This window comes from Rhinolophus sinicus, linkage group LG13 (genome assembly GCF_036562045.2).
Source record: "Rhinolophus sinicus isolate RSC01 linkage group LG13, ASM3656204v1, whole genome shotgun sequence".
Lineage (NCBI taxonomy): Eukaryota > Metazoa > Chordata > Mammalia > Chiroptera > Rhinolophidae > Rhinolophus > Rhinolophus sinicus.
In genome coordinates, this window is record NC_133762.1 from 35,446,272 (window position 1) to 35,459,125 (window position 12,854).

At 40.0% G+C, this 12,854-nt stretch overlaps 1 protein-coding gene across 12 annotated transcripts in view; it reads right to left on the reverse strand.

The window, feature by feature from the left end:
• DLGAP4 (DLG associated protein 4) overlaps window positions 1-12,854 on the reverse strand; it is a 234,063-nt gene that overhangs the window by 17,291 nt on the left and 203,918 nt on the right. For 8 of the 12 annotated variants that reach the window (XM_074317780.1, XM_019732757.2, XM_074317779.1 and 5 more), the window contains 2 exons: window positions 12,744-12,832; window positions 11,788-12,200 (listed from right to left, as the gene is read on the reverse strand). In XM_074317780.1, the coding sequence (XP_074173881.1) occupies window positions 11,788-12,200; window positions 12,744-12,832 (502 nt within the window). The remainder of the gene's footprint in view (window positions 1-11,787; window positions 12,201-12,743; window positions 12,833-12,854) is intronic. The other 4 variants (XM_074317784.1, XM_074317781.1, XM_019732775.2 and 1 more) reach the window with 1 other exon arrangement.

A 12,854-nucleotide genomic window follows, 5' to 3' on the forward strand; every position in this document is an offset into this window, starting at 1 on the left:
AAAAAGAATGTCAAGTTGCAGCCCTCCCAGTTCTTCTGGGAGTAAAAGCCAAGGCTTTCATAACACTTCTGAGGCCTCTGTGATCTGGAGTGCCACTCTGATGTCCTCTGTCCTCCTGCTCACTCACTGCTGCAGCCACACCGGCCACCTTCCCCAGGCCTGGAACATGCCAAACACTTGCCCACCACAGGGGTTCTCTGCTCCTGCCCTTACCTCTGATCTCCAGATCTCTAAGACCTCTCTCCCTTCCTTCCGGTTTCTGCTCCAGGATCAGCTGATCAGGGAGACCTTCCCTGACCTCCCTACGTGGGCCAGCAACACTGCGTCCACCCCTGCAGCACTCATTACCCGGCTCTTAGTGTGCTTTAGTTGATCTGTTGCACATCGAACTGTCTTATATATTATATGTTTACTTGTTTATTTGGTTATTTTCTGTCTCTCCCCATGAGACTATAAGCTCCACGCAGGCAGGGACTTTGTTTTGTTCACTGCTAAACCCCAGAAGCTAGCACAGGGCCTGGCATCTGGTGGGTATCCAGTAACTGTTCGCTGCATGAATGAAGGTCAGCAGCAAGGGAGGGATGCTGCTTTCTTCCTACTATTCCACGATGCTCTGTAGCTCTTGCAGTTAGACAAGATATGCATGAGACACAGTAAGATTAGAAAGAGACACACAAGTGCCATTTTAGCAGACAGTATGATCATTTATGATATGAATCCAAGAGAACTGAATTATACAGGTTGTTGGACACAAGATCAACATACAAGGATCAAACATCTACTAGCAATAACTAATTGGAATATACAAATATTAAAAAAATTCATTTTAGTATCAAAACAAAAACTATAAACTACCAAGGAATAAACCTAGTAAAAAATATGTAGGACCTTCACATACAAATTAATCAAACTTGAATAAACTTGAATAGAAGGATATAAAGGAGATGTGAATAAATGGAGAGATAATATAAACTTTATTCATAGGTAAGAAGATGCAATATTTTATAGGTATGAGTTCTTCCCAAATTAATCTATAAACTATTTCCAGTCAATGTCCCAGAAAATTTTTTTTGAGGAACTTGATATACTAATTCTAAAGTTAGTCTTGGAAGAATGAAGATATAAGTAGAGTTTTCTTTTTTAGACAAAAAGAATAAGGAAGAAGGATTCACTCTATTCGATACCAAGGCATGTTATAAAGCTATGGTAATTAAAAGTTGTATTAAACACAGAAATAGACAAAAAGCGCTACGGCAGAATAGAACCCAGAAACACACCCCTGTGTACATGGAAATCTGGCAGAGGTTATGACTGACTAGCATTACTAATCAGTGAGGAAAGTAGAGACTTCAATAACTGGCTTCCCATATAAAAAGACACCTGGCTTTCCATATAAACAAAATAAAATGAGATCCTACAATGTACAAATATAAACTGCAGATGGATTAAACATGTACATATGAAAAAACACACAAAACTTTGAAACCATGGAAAATTCTCTATGCCATTGGAATACAGAAAGTGTTCTTAAGAATCAATGGTACTTTCAATACAGCAAGAAGATACAAGTATAAACATACACACCTAATGACAGACCATACAAATATATGAAGCAAAAGCTTCAGAACTGAAGAGAGAAATAGCTCTACAATAACAGTGGGAGACTTCAACACCCCACTCACATAATGGACTTAAGCAACACAATAAACTAATCAGATCTAACAGACACATACAGAACACTCTACCCAGCAATAACAGAATACACATTCTTCTCAAGTATTCATAGGACGTTTTCCAGGACAGATGATACAGTAGGCAACAAATTAAGTCTCAATAGATTTTTTAAAAGATAGATATACAAAGTATCTTCTCTGACCACATGGGATGAAGTTAGAAATCAATAACAAAAGGATAACTGGAAAATTCACAAAATTGTGGAAATTAACACACTTTTGAAAAACCAGTGGATCAAAGAAGAAATCACAAGGGAAAACAGAAAATACTTAGAAATGAGTGAAAACAAAAGCACTACATACCAAACCTATGAGATACAGCAAAAGCAGTGCTAAGGGGGTAAAACTTAGACCTATAAATACTTACATTAAAAAACAAGGAAGACGTTGCTTGTCAGCTTTTTGGTTAAAATCAAGTGTAAAAAAGAAGAAAGGTTTCAAATCAACAACCTAAATAACCTTACTACTACTTAAGGAACTATAAAAAGAAGAACAGGGCCAGCCCGGTGGCTCAGGTGGTTGGAGCACGGTGCTCCTAACACTGAGGTCGCTAGTTTGATTCCCACATGGGCCAGTGAGCTGCGCCCTCCACAGCTAAGATTGTGAACAACAGCTCTGCCTGGAGCTGGGCTGCGGTGAGCAGCAGGAGTTTGGCGTGAGCTGCTGCCATGGGCTACCGTGTGCTTGGCAGCCAGCGTGAGTGGACGACAGCCAGCAAGAGCTGCTGTGAGTGGCCGACCAGAGTCGGTGCGGAGCGCAAGGCTCATAATACCAGCAAGGGCCAGGGAGCTGTGTCCTACACAACTAGACTGAGAAACAACGGCTTGAACCGGAGGTGGGACGGGGAGGTGGAAGAAGGGGGAAAAAATTACAAAAAAAAGAACAAACTAAACCTAAAGCTAGCAGAAGAAATAATAATAAAAGTTAGAGCAGAGATAAATGAAATAGAAACTAGAAAAATAATAGGAAAATAAAAAAATCAACAAAACCAAAAGTTGTTTCTTTGAAAAACTCAACAAAATGGACAAACTTTAGCTAGCCAGACTAAGGAAAAAAAAAACATTCAAATTACTAAAATCAGAAGTACAAGTGAGGACTTGACTACCAATTCTACAGAAATTAAAAGGATTATAAGAGTACTATGAACCACTGTATGGCAACAGATTGGAAAACGTAAATGAAATGGACATTTTCCTAGAAACACAAACCCTACCAAGACTAAATCACAAAGAAATAGAAAATCTGAATAAATCTGTAACTGGTAAGGAGATTGAATTAGTAGTCAAAAATCTCCTAACAAAGAACAGCCCTGGATCTGATGGCATCACTGGTGAATTCTGCCAAACATTTAAAGTACTAATACAACCTTCTCAAACTTTTCCAAAAACTTGAAGAGGGAATACTTCCTAACTCATTCTTTTTTTTTTTTTTTTTTTAACTTTAAAAACTTTAAGTATGTTTTTCCAGGACAGCTCCAAGTCAAGTAGTTGTTTCAATCTAGTTGTGGAGGGTGCAGCTCACAGTGGCCCATGTGGTGATCGAACCAGCAACTTTGTTGTTGAGAGCACCGTGCTCTTACCAATTGAGCTAACCGGCCACGCCAACTCATTCTTATGAACCAGTATTACCCTGATACCAAAGCCAGACAGAGACACTACTAGAAAACTACAGACCAATATCCCTTATGAATACTGATGCAAAAAAACCTCAACAAAATACTAGCAAGCAGAATTCAGCAGCATGCACAATCCCATGACAAAGTAGGATTTATTCCTGGAACGCAAGGGTGGTTCAACATATAAAAATTGATCAATGTAATACACTACATCAACAAAATGAAGGAAAAACTCACATGATCATCTAAACCAGGGGTGTCCAAACTTTTTTCAACGTTTTTCACCAAGGGCCATATGCGGTAAAATACACAAACAGCTGGGCCACTCACTCGAGGTAAAGTATGTATTGCCTCACCTGGTTTATTTAAGTAAACTAAATATATTTTTGGAATTTGCTGTGGGCCAATTAAAAATGGATTGCGGGCTGCAGTTGGCCCGTGGGCCGCAGTTTGGACACCCCTGATCTAAACTGATGCAGAGAAAGCAGTTGATAAACACTTTTCTATGATATAAACACACAAAAAATATGAATAGAAGGAAACTACCTGAGCATAATAAAAAAGCCATATATGAAAAACTCACAGTGAACACCACAATCAATGGTGAAAGACAAAGTGTTTTCTCTAAGATCAGGTACATGGCAAGGATGCCTGCTTTCACCACTTTTATTCAACATAGCAGTGGAAATTCCAGCCGGAGCAATTAGGCAAGAAAACAAATAAATGCCATCTAAATTGGAAAAGGAAGAAGTGAAATGATCTCTGTTTGGAGATGACATGATTTTATATGTAGGAAACCTTAAATATTTCACAAAAATATTTAGAGCTAATAAATGAATTCAGCAAAGTAGCAGGATATAAAGTCAACACAAAAACCAGCTACATTTCTATACACAAACAATTAAAACAAAATTTCATTTACAATAGTACCAAAAAGAATAAGATATTTAGGAATTAACTTATCAAGAAGGAGAAAGACTTGTACAATGAAAACTACAAAATACTGCTAAAACAAATTAAAATAAATGGAATAAATGGAAACCATGTTCATGGACAGGGAGACAATATTGTTAAAATGTCAATACCACCCAAAGTGACCTACAGAGACAGTGTGATCCTATCAAAATCCCAATGACTTTTTTATAGAAAAGAGAAAAGAATCCATCCCTACAATTCATATGTATTCTCAAGGGACCTCGAATAGCTGAAACAATCTTGAGAAAGAAGAATAAAGTAGGATTTGCACTTCCTGATTTCAATACTTACTACAAAGCTACAGTCATCAAAACAGTGTGGTACTGGAATAAAGAGACAAATAGGCCAATGGAATAAAGAGCCCAGAAATTCACGTATGTGGCCAAATGGCTTTTGACAAGGGTGCCAAGACCATTCAATGGGGGAATGGACAGGTCTTTTCAACAAATGGTGCTGGGAAAACATGATACTCACATGTAAAAGAATGAAGCTGTGCCCTTATCTAAAACTACATACAAAAATTAACTCAATGGATCAAGGACCTAAATATAAGTCCTAAAACAATAGAAGAAAATATAGGAGAAAAAATAGGAGAAAAGCATCATGACATTGGATTTGGCAACAATTTCTTGGATATGGCATCAAAGGCACAGGTAACAAAGAAAAAATAGACAAATTGGACTTCATGAAAATTTTAAATTCTTGTGCATCAAAAGACACAATCCACAGAGTAAAAAAGGCAACCCACAGAATGAGAAGAAATATTTGCAAATCATATATCTGATAAGGAATTAATATTAAGAATATATAGAGATCTAAAACTCAACAACAAAAAAAAACCCGATTTAACATGGGCAAAAGATTTGAATAGACATTTCTCCGAAGAAGATATACTAATGGCCAACAAGCCCATGAAAAGATGCTCAACATCACTAATCATTAGGGAAATGCAAATCAAAACTATGAGATACCGCCTCACACGCATTAGGATGGATATATAAAAAATAAAAATCAGAAAAGAATGTTGGTGAGGATATGGAGGAAGCTTTGTTTACTGTTGGTGAGAATGTAAAATGGTACAGCTGCTATGGAAAACAGTACAGTGGTTTCTCAAAAAAATTAAAAATACTGTACGATCCAGCAATTCCACTTCTGGGTATATACCCAAAAGAATTAAAAGCAGAGTCTCAAAGAGGTATTTGTGCACTGCTATGTTCATAGCAACATTGTTCATAATAGCTAACACGGAAGCAACCCAGGTGTCCACTGACAGATGAATGCATAAGCAAAATGTGGTACATACATACATAAAATGGAATGTTATTCAGCCTTAAAAAGGAAGGAAATTCTATGCTATAATATGGAAGAAACTTGAGGTCATGGCCTAAATGAAATAAAACAATCACAAAAAGACAAATACTGTACAATTCCACTTATATGAGGTACTTAAGTCAGTACAAATAAAAAAGACAAAGTATAATGGTGGTTGCCAGGGGCTGCAGGGAGGGGGAATGGAGAGTTAGTGTTTAATGAGTCTACAGTTTCAGTTCTACAACATGAAAAGTGTTAAGGGGATGGTGGCGATGGCTGCAGAGTATGAATGCATAGTATTTAATACCTCTAACTGTACATTTAAAAATGGGTAAGGCGGGGGTGGCAGGTTAGTTCAGTTGGTTAGAGTGCGGTGCTCATAACACCAAGGTTGCTGGTTTGATCCCCGCATGGGCCACTGTGAGCTGCGCCCTCCACAACTAGATTGAAACAACTTGGAGCTTATGGATCATGGAAAAACACACTTAATAAAAAAAAAAGTTAAAATTTTTTTTTTAAAAAATGGGTAAGATGGCAAATGTTGTGTATTTTATTTACCACAATAAAAAATTTTAAAAAGTGAAAAACAAAAGATCAACAGATATGAACCTATCAATTAAAATTATAGTGATAAAAACATTAATTTTTAAAAGCCAAGCAATAAAATGAGAAAACACTGCCCTCTAGAGAAACTAGTGGATTGTTTCCTGAAGGACTCCAGAGAAGACAGTGACATTTCAATCAAGGTCTTCTTCTGTGGAAAGGGCCAGTTTGTCACCCTATCACCCTTGAGCAGGATATCTTTAAACTTAGGTTGGCAACAAACCACTTTAATGTTAGCAGTACCTGTCACTTTGTCATTGATAGAAATCACAGATTTCATGTCACATTACAGTAGTCATAGTTATCTTGAAATATTTACTGTCATCAATACTTTCAAATTGAAGCAATTAGACTGACTGCTAGACATTGTTATTTAATGCCTTAACAAAGAAATGCACATTACTATATCACAAATTTATTTAATATTTTGATAACTGTACATTAATGTAATTGGTTTCCTTTGTTATCTTGATATAATTTTTACTTTATTTAAAACCAATTTTTGAGGTGTCCATAGAAGCCTACCTTTCAACAAGCCCTGCCTACACAGAGCTACATATTAGCTTCTTGGTGACTCAATCTTTTTATCCTAATTTTAATTTTTAATATATGTTCATAACTTAAAAAATTAGTGGAAATACAGCAATAAAAGACATAGAAAACTTGGACTTTATCAAAATTAAAAACTTTCGTGCATCAAAGGATACTATCAAGAAAGTGCAAAGACAACCTACAGAATGGGAGAAAATATTTGCAAATCATACATCTGATGAGGGTCTATCATCCAGAATAAAGAACTCTTACAACTCAACAACAAAAAGACAAACCCAATTAAAAAGTGGGAAAAAGATTTGATTAGCTATCCCTAAAGAAGATATCCAAATGACCAATAAGAACATTAAAAATGCTCAACATCAGTCATTAGGGAAATGCAAATCAAAACGAGATACCACTTCATACCTACTATAATGACTATAATATTTTTAAAAAATGGGAAATAATAATTGTTCGCAAGGATGTGGAGAAACTGGAACCCTTGCGTCTTGCTGGTGGAATGTAAAATGGTGCAACCACTGTGGAAAACAGTTTGGGGGTTCCTCAAAAATAGACATAGATTACCATATGACCCAGCAATTCTCCTCCCAGGTATATATATTCCAAAGAATTGAGAACAGGGACTGAAACAAATACTTGAATGCCAATGTTCTTTATGAAGCATTATTCATAATAGTCAAAGGTAGAAACAACCCAAGTGTCCATCAACAGATGAATGGATAAACAAAATATCTACATATAATAACTACATATAATGGAAGTATTATTTAGCCATAAAAGGAAAGAAGTTCTAATATATGCTACAACATGGATGTACCTTGAAAACATGCCAAACATAAAAGGACAAACTAACATCCCGCCTATATGAAATATCTAGAATAGGCAAATTCACAGTGACAGAAAGGAGATTAGAGGTTACAGGGGCTGGGTGGAGGCGGGGGAGTTATTGCTTAATGGGTACGTAATTTCTGTTAGGGTGATGCACAAGTTTTGGAAATAAATGTTGGTGATAAGCAACATTGTGAATGTAAGTAATGCCACTGATTTATGCATTTAATAGTGATTAAAATGGCAATTTTTTTGTTATATATATTTTATCACAATAAAAAAAATGAAAAAAGTTAAACATAAACCTACCATGTGGTCCAGAAATTCTGCTAGGTATATACTAAGAAGAGTTGAACACAGCATTATTCATAATAGCTTTCATCCTGCTATTAAGGAGTTTTGATCCTGATGCTTAAATAATGATTTCTTCATCTTTGATGTTATTACCATATATAACTAACATACCAGCATATTACCATGACTTTTGCTATTTTTATTGCTTTACATAGTTTTTGGAAACTCTAAAATTAAATTTTATTTTAACTTAAATCATAAAATTAAAAACCAAGTGGAACCACTAGGCTTAGAACAAAAGCAGCAATCTCCTGCTTCACCCCTTCTTACTCCTGAGTCAATCCTCACTTTTAAATATGAATAAACAACCAAAGATCACTGGACATTCCAGGAAAGCCTCCAATCCAAAAGACAAATAGAAAAAAGGAACTTAAAGGAAACAAGAGACAACACAGGATCAAATGAAAAGTTAAAAAAATATATGTAAGTCTCAGAGAGGTAGGAGATTATCCATAAAACAAGAACAAAATGTTATGAAAAAGGAACAATAAGAAAGAGCTCTTATATGGAGAGTCAAGAAAAACTGTAAATAGGTTCCCCCAACAAACACATGCAAGATGCTCAACACCATTAGCCATCAGGGAAATACAAATCAAACCCACAATGAGATATCACTTCATACTCACTAGGATGGCTGTAATCAGAAAGACCAATAAAAATTGTTAAGCGCTGATCAGGATGTGGAGAAATTAGAACCCTCATATATTGATGGTGGGAATGTTAAATGTGCAGCCATTGTGGAAAACAGTTTGACAGGTTCCTCAAAAAAGTAAGTGTAGAGTTACCAAATGACCCAGCAATTCCACTCCTAGGTATATATCCAAAAGAAATGAACATATATCCACATAAAAACTTGCACACAAATGATCACAGCAGCATTATTCATAGTAGCCCCCCAATGGAAACAACCCAAATGTCCACCAACAGATGAAATGTATACAGAAAATATTATTCAGCAATAAGAAATTAAATACTGATACATGCTACAACACAGATGAAACTTGAAAACATTATGTAAAGCAAAAGAAGCCAGACACAATACCACGTTATTGTATGATTCCATTTACATAAAGGTCCAGAACAGGCAAATCCACAGAGACAGAATTAGTGGTTGCTAAGAGCTAGCGGGGAGGAGTGACTGCTTATGGGGTTTCTTTTTTGGAGTGATGGCAATGTTCTGAAATTAGGTAGTAGCGATGGGTGCACCCTGTGTGTGGGCTAACCTGCCACTGAACTGTACACTTTCAAGGGGTGAATCTTAGGGCACGTGAGTTATATTTCAATGAAGTTGTTATAACGTGGGAAAAAAGAAAAAGAAAAAGGCTTCCAGAAAGAGACAACAAGTAGATAACGAGGAAGAGAAGAACAGAGACTGAGGATCATTCCAGCAGGTCCAACATCGGAGTGACAAGAATTTCAGAGAGAGAAGACAAATGAAGTGAGGAGATTTTTTATTTTATTTTATGTATTTTAAGTGTGTTTTTCCAGGACCCATCAGCTCCAAGTCAAGAAGTTGTTTCAATCTAGTTGTGGAGGGTGCAGCTCACAGTGGGCCATGGGGGGATCGAACCAGCAACCTTATTATAAGAGTACCGCGCTTTAACCAACTGAGCTAACCGGCTGCCCCGAGGAGATTATTTAAAAAAAATTAATGCAAGTCTATTCTCAGAAATGGAAGACCTGAGCCTCCACACAGAAATGGCCTAGTCACTACTGGCACAATAAATGGACAAAGACTAATTTCACGGCACATCACAGAAATTTCACCAGAGAAGTGAAGTGAAGATCCTCACAGCTTCCAAAGATAAACAAATACAAAGGACTGAGAACTGCAATGGCAAGAAACTTTTCAGTACAAGTAATGGAAACTAACAAAATACAGCTTTTAAGATTCTGAGGGAAAACTATTTTCAACTTTATTTATTTTCATGTTTATATATAAATTATATATACATTTATATACAGATATAAATAATTTACATTTATTATTTTCAAATTCACACCTAGCCAAACTATGTGAGGTCTGAATAAAGACACGGCAGTTTCCAACAGTTTATCTCCAGATGAAGATGTGCTCCAGTAAAATGAGGGCCTGAAACCAAGAAAGCAGAAGACCATGTGGTCCAAAAAGCAGGGTGTCCATCATGGGAAAGTGGCCAAGGGCAGTCCCAGGTGACGAAAAGGGAAGTCACTGGAAAGCAGCTAGGCAGGAGGCCCAGAAAGCAGCCTGGCCAGAGCAGAGGGCAGACAGAGGACACCAGGAAAAATACAAAATCATGAGATGTGATATGTTTGCACATCTGCAGGGTTTGCAGATCAGGTGGAACATGTAAAAAAATTACTAATATGAGCTTAGAAAATAAAATGTATAAAAAAAGATGAGGCAACTACTCATTCTTGGAAAACAAACTGTAAAATAAAATGAAATCATAATATATTATTAGGCTCTGCAGTGAACAATGTTTACATGTTCATAGTAAACAGAAATACTGGTTGTTACTTAACCCAAAACTGTGATGTAATAGATGGAGGGTGAGGCACAGGAGGTGGAGGTGACAGAGCTAGTCATCTATGACAGCAGGAAATCAGTGTATAATGATGATTAATTTTAGAGATGAAATAAAAGGTAATCACATTAAAAAAATGAATATGAAAGTAAATATAAGTACCAGAATATACAGCTGATGGAGCTGAAAGTGGGGAAGGCTGAGAAGGTAGGCAGTGGCCTGAATGGTTAGAAGCCTTTCAGAGTTTTCATTGATCCTTGCCTCCATTCCAATTTTTAAATACTGTTATTATCAAAAGTTATTAGGTATATACCTCATGACAGTTCCCTGCATACACACACAGTGCGTGTGACATCAAAGCTGGGAACGGGCCTAGCGGGCAGTGAAAACAGTGACTCTGAGGCACTCTCCGAATCAGCAAAGGGTGCTTCCTCAGGCCCTACCCCATCAGGGGTCAGTGGGATGCCGGCTCCATCCCTTCTGGATACTCTGGACACCTGTCCTTCCCGGACGTTCTATGGAGGGGGACATTCTGTGGGAACTGGAGCTTTGGCTGGACCAGGCCAGCACAGGCTGTGGCTCGTGGGGCCGTGACCTGGAGCTTCCCAGGGGCCTGCCTCCAAACCACCACTCCTCCTATACATCAACCACCTGTGATGTGAATCTAGGCTCCCTACATACTTCTAGCTCTAATTCCTCGGCGGGATTTTTAGAACTAGGCATGGTATAGATAGGAACATAAGAGGAAAGGTAGATGAATTCTGCCTCACCCATTCATAGTTCCTCACACCCTGCTGAGGCCCCCAGTTAGATCCCAGTGCTTGGTACACAGGAGGTGCTCAGTACGGAGCGCTGAAGGCACAACTACGGTCTCACTTTCTCTGGGTCTGACACTTGGTTGGGTCCTTTACATGCACTGCCATGTGTAATCCTCCAATATGCTGTTGCAGTTAGAGGGTAGGATTAGCTCTACATTACGGTAAGGAAAGTGAGGCCCAGAGCAATCTGACCAAGGTCGCTTCACTGGTAAGGGAAGAGCTGGGATTCAAACCCTGGTGTGGCTGACCCCACAGCCTATACAACTAGTAGCTGCTGCCACAAATCCTTTCTGGAAAAAGGTTTGGCTAAGTAGATGATGAACGGAAGAAAGGAAAGAGTGAAAATAAGACGCAGGTTCACGGCTGATCCAAGAGAACCTGAAAGGCCCTCCCTTCTTAGAGCCTCCTAGGCCGTCTGGCCAGAAGCCGGAGAACTCACTGTGTACCCCTTCTCCCCTCACCCCTGGGGCCGTCCGTGCAGCACCCACCTTCTTCAGAGAGGTTGTTCTCTTTGGTCTCCTTGTCCATCTGGCAGCACCAGCCTTCCAGCCGCTCTGTTTCTGCCTGCAGTAGCTTCAAGAACCAGTAGCCATCTCGGCGGCAGGCGCCTGGCTGCGCTGGCTCGGCGGGGGAGCTGGAGGACGTCTCCAGCCAGGGGTCGGGTGGGGGCAGCGAGGAGGCCTCTAGGGCAGGGTCGCTGTTGTCTCCATAGGAGAGGTTGCGCTTGATCTGGGCAATCTTGGGGACCTGCCGAGGGCCGGCATCGATGCTGATGGAGTTGGGGTGTGGGGTACAGTCCGGGAGGCTCCTCTCAGATGACTTACAGCTCGAGTCATTGGCATCCTGGGTATCTGAGTCGGTGTCCCGTCGGGAGGACATGCTGTGAGAGGGGGCGCTGCTTCTGTGGGTGGGGGTAGAATGGGGCGGGGACAGGAAGAGGTGAGGGTCACCAAGAGGGCCAGAGACCAGAGGCCACCCCGACCCGGACACACGGGAGACAGAGAAACGGATGCATCATCTGCTCCCCATGCGCCTGAAGCGGGTCCCACAGCCCCCGTCTCATTCTCTGCTCAGCCCTGGCCTCGCCCCACCCACCCGCGCCCACACACACGCACACACACATGGACAACGTCATAAGGTTGCCTGTTTACTGCAGTGGGGCCAGGGAGACCACCAACATCGGGGTAACTCATAGCTCAGCCCGGCGTGGCCCCCTGCGGGCGGATTCATCTCACAGAGCAAGTGCTCATAGGCCCGCCCGCCCGCCTGGCTGCCCAGCCTCCCATGCCTGGGCCACAGCCCGCACCCCAAACCCAGCTTGGTTATTAGAAATCCAGCAAGGAGGCGTGGGTTAGGGAGAGCGGGAGGAGAAGGCGCTGGGGAGGTGAGAGCAGAGGGAGGGAGAGGAGCGGGGAGAAGCAGCCACCACCTCCATACGACTTACCGCCAGTCGTCCTCTACCTGAACCCCGATGGACTGGAATTTGGTAGCGGGACAGGGCTCCTCTTTTGGCACTGGCTGAGTGCAGTCAACCTTATTGAAGGACAACGACAGC